Source organism: Salmo salar, chromosome 03 (assembly GCF_965601325.2).
Source record: "Salmo salar chromosome 03, fSalSal1, whole genome shotgun sequence".
Classification (NCBI taxonomy): Eukaryota; Metazoa; Chordata; class Actinopteri; order Salmoniformes; family Salmonidae; genus Salmo; species Salmo salar.
Window position 1 is genome coordinate 18,880,818 of NC_138293.1, and position 9,343 is coordinate 18,890,160.

At 44.7% G+C, this 9,343-nt stretch overlaps 1 protein-coding gene across 1 annotated transcript in view; it reads right to left on the minus strand.

Annotated features, from left to right (window-relative positions):
* Positions 1–4,349, minus strand: part of LOC106599157 (choline transporter-like protein 5-A) — a 69,253-nt gene extending 64,904 nt beyond the window's left edge. The window contains exon 1 of the mRNA XM_014190269.3: positions 4,230–4,349. Within this exon, the coding sequence (XP_014045744.1) occupies positions 4,230–4,314 (85 nt within the window). The 5' untranslated portion in view covers positions 4,315–4,349. The remainder of the gene's footprint in view (positions 1–4,229) is intronic.
* Positions 4,350–9,343: the final 4,994 nt, after the last annotated feature.

The window sequence follows — 9,343 nt, forward strand, 5'->3', positions numbered from 1 at the left end:
ACACACACATACATACATACATACATACATACATACATACATACATACATCAGTTCTGAAAGGCTCCAGAGTCTGCAACATCACTAAGCAAGGGGCACCACGAAGACCAAGGAGCTATTCTAACAGGTCAGGGACAAAGTTGGAGAAATATAAAAAAATATCCGAAACTTTGAACATCCCATGGAGCACCATTAAATCCATTATTAAAACAAATAGAAAGAATATGGCACCACAACAAACCTGCCAAGAGAGGGCCGCCCACCAAAACTCACAGACCAGGCAATGAGTGCATTAATCAGAGAGGCAACAGAGACCAAAGATAACCCTGAAGGAGCTACAAAGCTCCACAGCAGAGATTGGAGTATCTGTCCACAGGACCACTTTAAGCCATACACTCCATAGAGTTGGGATTTACGGAAGAGTGGCCAGAAAAAAAGCCATTGCTTGAAGAAAAGAAATAAGCAAACACATTTGGTGTTTGCCAAAAGGCATCTGGGAGACTCCCCAAACATATGGAAGAAGGTACTCTGGTCAGATGAGACTAAAATTGCGCTTTTGGGCCATCAAGGAAAATGCTGTCTGGCGCAAACCAAACACCTCATCACCCCGAGAACACCATCCCCACAGGGAAGCATGGTGGTGGCAGCATCACACTGTGGGGATGTTTTTCCCTGTCGGCAGGGACTGGGAAACTGGTCAGAATTAAAGGAATGATGGATTGCGCTGGATACAGGGAAGATCTTGAGGGAAAGCTGTTTGTCTTCCAGAGATTTGAGACTGGGAGGGAGGTTCACCTTCCAGCAGGACAATGACCCTAAGCATACTGCGAAAGCAACACTCGAGTGGTTTAAGGGGAAACATTTAAATGTCTTGGAATGGCCTAGTCAAAGCCCAGACCTCAATCAAATTGAGAATCTGTGCTATGACTTAAAGATTGCTGTACACCAGTGGAACCCATTCAACTTCAAGGAGCTGGAGCATTTTTGCCTTGAAGAATGGGCAAAAGTCCCAGAGGCTAAATGTGCCACGGTTATAGAGACATACCCCACTATACTTGCAGCTGTAATTGCTGCAAAAGGTGGCTCTACAAAGTATTGACTTTGGGGGTGTGAATAGTTATGCACGCTCAAGTTGTTTTTTGGTCTTATTTCTTGTTTAACAATAAAAAATATTTTGCATCTTCAAAGTGATGTTGTGTAAATCAAATGATACAACCCCCCCAAAAAAATCTATTTTAATTTTAGCTTGTAAGGCAACAAAATGCCAAGGGGGGGTGAATACTTTCACAAGCCACTGTAAGGAGTTGGGAAGACAGCACAAACAGATCTGGGAACATGACTAGTTGAAGCACACAGAATTTGGCCAGCTTGTCCTGGGCCAAGAGCCTCACAGCCTGTGCCTCACAGCCTTTTGGATTTAATAGTTGAGGTTCTCTAAAAAACACATCTGGATTGATGCAAAGCCAGAACAAACTGCAGTCGATGGACTAAATCCCTGTGGCTATTACAGTAACTATAACACAGAACTCAGGCAGTTGATATGGTCTGCAAAAGTGTGTATTTGGTTGGTCTGTATTGGTTGGTTTCTAATGTCTTAAGCATATTATCTATTGCAATATGCAGTGTCCTCTCACTGGAATTGAGCCTTTATTCTCAAACAAATGTTTTCGGTCATTAATTTCCTCATGGATCATCATTATCTTCATTTCAATGTGGGCACACACACACAGCTGTAAACTGTGAGAAGACAGAAATGAAAAACAGGTACAGAGACAGGGAAGCAGCAGCATGCAGAGAAAATATGTTCTTCAGAAGAAAGAAATCTTTCAGAGGAGATAATAGCCTTTGAAAATCATGAGGAACCACACAGCTACCTTATACCGCAACCATTAGGAGGACTGTCAGCGGTTTCCCTCCCGCACACACCGTTGCCAGGCAGCTCGAGGGAAGAAACTAACAGATTAAAACCACATCTCTGGATCAGAACGATGCAGCAGAGACACCACGGGGGAGCTGCTTCATTATTCATAAGCCTTTGTAAACAGGGGAGAGAAACTTCTCCAAGTACAAAGACACACTGGCCTCCTCTCTCCCTCGCTACACTGCACCACCTCCAGCCCTACACTGTAGTCACCTAGGAAATGACACACAATCCAGTGATGTCTGTCCTTTGGAGTTTTTACTGTCACCAAGTGGATACTGAACCCTGGTCATCAGTGCGAATCGAGACCATGTTAGCCCATTGAACTAAAGCCTTGACACTGGGATACTTCAGGTCTCAGGCAAGGTTAGCTAAATCTGCATGGGCAAGAGAAGAAGTGCCAGGCTTTGGAAATGGAACCCTGAGGAAATCACTGTCAGCAAACAGCTTGACTTTGACTCAAGGACCACAGAAAGAGTACCAGTGCTTTACACTCCATGTAAATGTGTTGAAACTGATCTGAGGCCCGTAACACACTCCAGAATAGAGCTGGGACAATAAACCGCAAATTATCGATACCGACCAAACCGACCATTTATCAAGGACATTTTACTGATAACATTCCTCTAGTAAAGGCTACTTATCGTTAAGTTAGAAATTAAATAAGTCTGCTAATATGGGCTAACGGAACAATGATAGTCACAACTTTGAAAGTAGTAGTAGTTTTAGGGGTAATATTAAAAAAAATAACTGGTGCACATTAATGTTAAACTTATCGTTGAATTGACCGTTATCGTGATAATTCAGCCAATATATAGTGATCTAGATTTGTCTATATCGCCCAGCTCTACCCCAGAACACATTCACACACCTCACCATCACACCTGCACTGCTTCAATGCCTCCAACAATGGATTGTTCAAGTGAGAGAAAACCATTTCCCCACTCTGCTAAGGCATGCAGGCCAGTGAACATAATACTGGTATATACTGGTCTGGTGCACATCCAACTCTTTCACTCAAATGGCAGACTATACACATGCACACCAGAGGCTGGTGGGAGGAGCTATAGGAGGACACGCTCATTGTAATGGCTGGAATGGTATCAAACATAAACATACCAAAACCGCATATTTGATTCCGTTTCATTCATTCCATTCCAGGCATTACAATAAGACCATCCTCCTACAGCACCTCCCACCAGTCTCCTCTGATGCACACCTGACAATAGTTGACAGATTATTTTGACTGAGCAGAATGATACTGCACTCCAAAAACAGTGCAGGTTGCTGTATCCAGCTGGCACTCCAGAACCAATCGACTGTGTCACAGAGAGCCTGGTATTCAGTAGAGCAGAGGGAAATATTCTGTAATTATGAACACAGCAACAATAGCCAGTAGGCTACAGTGTTTCGTGGTGTCTTAATGTCCTTGAAAACCAGAAGTAGACTAGGAATGTTTTTTGTGAAACGCATCAGAAAATAGAGAAGGTCACTTTAATGTTGACAATAATAGAAAATCTTTCTTGCATCATCTTCAAATTCTCAGCGCACTTACCTGGGTATAGACTGCCTGTGTGTTTTGTGCTTAAGGTTTAGTGTGCAAAGAGCAACAGTAAAATAATTTGGGTCGTCTAGTTAAACTCAAATACAGTCATTGGCCTATAAAAGTAGGCAAAAAATGATGAATAGTGTTAAACACAGAGGGTTCCGTTACAGTTCACTGTCAGATGAGGTTGCAGTACAGTTGCCATCCTGCATATATACCGCGCCGAGATTTGCCCTGTGCGCGAGCGGCACACGACGTCTTAGCAACAAAGTTGCATCCCCGGCAATACGCAGGCGAGCGGCTCCTGCCATTGGTTAACCTCCGCGGCTTCGATTCGGACGGCGGACCAAAATAGCAAAGCTAAGTTAATGCGGAGTTGAGGATTTCACGCAGGATTGTTAAGTCATAGCTAGCATTCATCATGTCCCATAGACCAACATTTTCTAATCAATGCATTTGGATGGCAGGTGGAATGCTCAAGGAGGCTCGAGAACGCGCTAGAATTAGTGGTCAAATTAACACCATAATACCCTGATACAAAAATAGACTTAAAATCCCTTTTCCCTGTTGTTTTTACAATATTTGAAAACAATTTCCCGTTATACCATAGAAATATCATGTGCCGGCCCGGTAGGATATCTGAGGGTACAATTTCTCACCTATGCTATTGCTACACACGCAGTTAATGTGCCATATTTATTTAATAACAGACCCCATCAATGTGACACACTTTACTTCAATGAGCCTAGGTTAGGCTACTCACCGTAATAAAGGGAAGGGACGTCCGTTTTTCTTGCCATTTCACTGTGGACGGTAGAATTGTCTGGTGTGTAGTGGTGCGATGGCATGGATGTTGGGAGTCAATGAACACTCCCGTATTTGGCTCCAAGTTTATAGGATAGATCCTCTCACCTGTGTGAAGCTAGCCACAATAAGGATTAGCCACAATTGTGGAATTTGTGGCTCGCCTTCAAAATAAAAGTCCCTAATTGAAAGCGATTTAAACGGATGCCATATGCCATATTTGGACAATATAAAGAATGCTGAACAAGGTCGGAATGTTGTTATATAATTTCCACAAAATAAAATAATTGGGTCATTCCTTCCAATTGGTGCCCTTTCTGTCGCCAGGATATATCACTACTTATTTAGTGTAAAATAGTGTAAAATGTGGATTCCAAAAGGCTTTCAATATAAGGTAAGGTGTCCTTTTTACCTTAAAACCACAAAATATGAATATTGAAAGGGAATTTTATGCATTTTGAACAAGTATTTTATTTCAGTTGATGGAGTTTTTGCCATGTCCCCAGGTGTTATTTGTCAAGTTCCACAAGAAATAGAAGCCATAAAATAAAATATTTAAAATACAGCCTTACCTATGGATCTTGGGCCCATGAAACGGGGTATCAGCCTACTCAGTTACTCCAACAGATTACAATTCTGAAGCGTTTATACAAATAACGTTGTAGCTCTTTGTGGGACTGTGAAACCACATAGTAGGTTTACTGGTGATATTTTGTGTCTCATTTCATAGTGGTTTCAGAGTCCTACAATAAGAGCTAGGACGCTAACATTTGTGAAAGCTCTTCACAGCTGTGTTCTGTTGGTGTCACTGAGTAGGCTGATGCCCCGTTTCATGGACCCAAAATCCATAGGTAAGGCATTACAGTGCATATAGTATGCCCCCAATGCAATACTAAAGTATAATACATCCACAGATGCCCCCAATGCAATACTAAAGTATAATACATCCACAGTGTGATTAACAGATGTAGCTTTTTTGTGTTTTGTTGAATTGATACACTCACCAGCCAGTGTATCACCCAAGTCAAAGACAGTTTTCTCTGCTACCGCATGGCAAGCAGTACCGGAATGCCAAGTCTAGGACCAAAAGGCTCCTTAACAGCTTCTCCCCCCAAGTCATAAGACTGCTGAACAATTAATCAAATGGCCACCAGACTATTTACATTGACCCCCCCATTTGTTTTGTACACTGCTGCTACTCGCTGTTTATTATCTATGCAGTCACTTCACCCCTACCTACATGTACATGTCGACCAACCTTTATCCCCGTACATTGATTCAGTACCGGTGCCCCCTGTATATAGCCTCTATTTTATTGTGTTACTTTTTATTATTTTTTTACTTTAGGTTATTTGGTAAATATTTTCTTAACTCTTCTTGAACTGCACTGTTGGTTAAGGGCTTGTAAGTAAGCATTTCACAGTAAGGTCTACACTTGTTGTATTGCATGTGACAAAAAGCTTGATTTGATTAGGTACACCACCCTGTTCACGAAAATTGATTGCTCCCTACAAGACAGTGAGTCACATGGCCGTGGCTTGCTATATAGCACAGGCAGACAGGCATCAAGGCATTCAGTTACTGTTCGATTGAACATTTGAATGGGTAAAACAAGTGACCTAAGCGACTTTGAGCGTGGTATGATCAACGGTGACAGGTGTGCCAGATCCAGGACCTCAGAAACGCCCACCCTCCTGGGCTTTTCACGCACATTGTCTGAGGTTTACAAAGAATGGTGTGATAAATAAAAAACATCCAGTCAGCGGCAGTCCTGTGGGCAAAAACAGCTTGTTGATGAGAGAGGTCAAAGGAGAATGGCAAGAATCGTGCAATCAAACAGGCAGGCCACAGACAGACAAATAACGGCGCAGTACAACAGCAGTGTGCAGAACGGCATCTCGGAACGCACAACTCGTTGATCCTTGTCACAGATGGGCTATTGCAGCAGACAACCACACCGGGTTCCACTCCTATCAGCTAAAAACAAGAAGAAGCGGCTCCAGGGGGCACGCGATCACCATCACTGGACAATTGAGGAGTGGAAAAACTTTGCCTGGAACATGACAGCGAGTTCAGTTTACTAGAGTGGCCTGCACAGTGGCCAGACCTCAACCCAATAGAACATCTTTGGATGAGATGGAATGGGTTGTTCGCAGCATGAATGTACCGCCTTCCAATCTGCAGCAACTGCATGATGCCATCGCATCAGCATGGACCAACATCCCTTTTGGACATCCCTCCCCCTGCTACTACTTTCCCTATTTAGCCCATATCCCAATGCCCCAGGGCAGTGATTGGGGACATTGCCCTGTGTAGGGTGCCGTCTTTTGGATGGGACGTTAAACGAGTGTCCTGGCTCTCTGTGGTCACTGAAGATCACATGGCACTTATCGTAAGAGTATGGGTGTTAACACCGGTGTCCTGGCTAAATTCCAATCTGTCCCTCATACCATCACAGTCACCTAATCATCCCCAGCTTACAATTGGCTCATTCATGCCCCCCCCCGTAACTATTCCCCAGGTCGTTGCTGTAAATGAGAATGTGTTCCCAGTCAACTTACCTGGTAAAATACGGGTTAAATAAAGAATATGAATCTCTGAATCTGGAACATTTCCAACACCTGTAGAATGCCCTGAAGAATTCAGGCTGTTCTGGAGGCAGGTCTGACCCGATACTAGATGGGTGTACCTAACAACATTAAGACATTTTATCAATATCTAGTTCAAATATTACATCATTCCACTATTTGTATCCATTTGAATTACTTTCAATAGGGGGACCTCTATTTTGAAGGCTAACTGCAAATTCCACTATTGTGGCTAATCCTTAATGTGGTTATTTTCACACAGGTCCTCCTCACCTCTACCTCCTTTCTCCCCAAGGATGCATGCACATACATAGCTCAGAGAGCCAATTTAGGCCTAGCACCTCTCAAATCTTGTAACACTGAGAGCTCAGTATAGCTCCGCATTGACATAATTGGTTGGTAGGTGAGGGCGGGAGGTCCTGTATAAAACACAAAACTCACTTCCTTGACAACAGCTCTGCGAAGGTTAAGAAGTATGAATGCCCTGACCTCAGAGGCCACATCACCATAAAGGCGCTGCACGGTCAATCTGTGTCTGCATTGGCCGTGCAGTATTTACGGTGATATGGCCTCTGCAGAAGTCAGGGCATTCATACTTCTTGCACTTCACTAAGCAGTGCAAAACTGTTGAGGGAAGTTGTCAAGGAAGTGACTGTGTTCATACAGAACCTCACCTAGTCAACCAATCATGCCAATGTGGAGCTATACTGAGCCCGCCACATTGTTACAAAATGTGAGAGGTGCACCGCGATGCGGTATGGAGCTATTCCCTCCGCAAGGCAATCAAACAAGCTAAGCGTCAGTTTCGAGACAAAGTAGTCGCAATTCAACGGCTCAGACACGAGAGGTATGTGGCAGGGTCTACAGTCAATCACGGACTACAAAAGAAAAACCAGCCCCGTCGCGGACCACGATGTCTTGCTCCCAGACAGACTAAACAACTTCTTTGCTCGCTTTGAGGACAATACAGTGCCACGGACACGGCGCACTACCAAAACCTGCAACCTCTCCTTCACTGTAGCCAACGTGAGTAAAACATTTAAACGTGTTAACCCTCGCAAGGCTGCAGGCCCAGACAGCATCCCCAGCCGCGTCCTCAGAGCATGCGCAGACCAGCTGGCTGGTGTGTTTACGGACATATTCAATCAATCCTTATCCCCTGTTCCCACATGCTTCAAGAGGGTCACCATTGTTCCTGTTCCCAAGAAAGCTAAGGTAACTGAGCTAAATGACTAATGCCCCGTAGCACTCACTTCCGTCATCATGAAGTGCTTTGAGAGACTAGTCAAGGTCCATATCACCTCCACCCTACCTGACACCCTAGACCCATTCCAATTTGCTTACCGCCCCAATAGGTCCACAGACGACGCAATCACACTGTACACTGTCCTAACCCATCTGGACAAGAGGAATACCTATGTAAGAATGCTGTTCATCGATTACAGCTCAGCATTTAACACCATAGTACCCTCCAAACTCGTCATTAAGCTCGAGACCCTGGGTCTCGACCCCACCCTGTGCAACTGGGACCTGGACTTCCTGACGGGCCTCCCCCAGGTGGTGAGGGTAGGTAACATCTCCACCCCGCTGATCCTCAACACTGGAGCCCCACAAGGGTGCGTTCTCAGCCCTCTCCTGTACTCCCTATTCACCCACGACTGCGTGGCCAATGCACGCCTCCAACTCAATCATCAAGATTGCAGACGACACTACAGTGGTAGGCTTAATTACCAACAACGACAAGACAGCCTACAGGGAGGAGGTGAGGTGTCAGGAAAATAACCTCACACTCAATGTCAACAAAACAAAGGAGATGATCGCAGACTTCAGGAAACAGCAGAGGGAGCAGCCCCCTATCCACATCGACGGGACAGTAGTGGAGAAGGTGGAAAGTTAAGTTCCTCGGCGTACACATCACAGACAAACTGAAATTGTCCACCCACACAGACAGCGTGGTGAAGAAGGCGCAGCAGCGCCTCTTCAACCTCAGGAGGCTGAAGAAATTTGTCTTGTCACCGAAAACACTCAAACTTTTACAGATGCACAATCGAGAGCATCCTGTCGGGCTGTATCACCGCCTGGTACGGCAACTGCTCTGCCCATAACCGTAAGGCTCTCCAGAGGGTAGTGAGGTCTGCACAACGCATCACCGGGGGCAAACTACCTGCCCTCCAGGACACCTACACCACCCGATGTCACAGGAAGGCCAAAAAGAACTTCAAGGACAACAACCACCCGAGCCACTGCCTGTTCACCCCGCTATCATCCAGAAGGCGAGGTCAGTACAGGTGCATCAAGCGGGAACCGAGAGACTGAAAAACAGCTTCAATCAAGGCCATCAGACTGTTGAACAGCCATCACTAACATTGAGTGGCTGCTGCCAACATACTGACTCAACTCTAGCGACTTTAATAATGGAAAAATTGATGTAATAAATGTATCACTAGCCACTATGAACAATGCCACTTTGTTTACATACCCTACA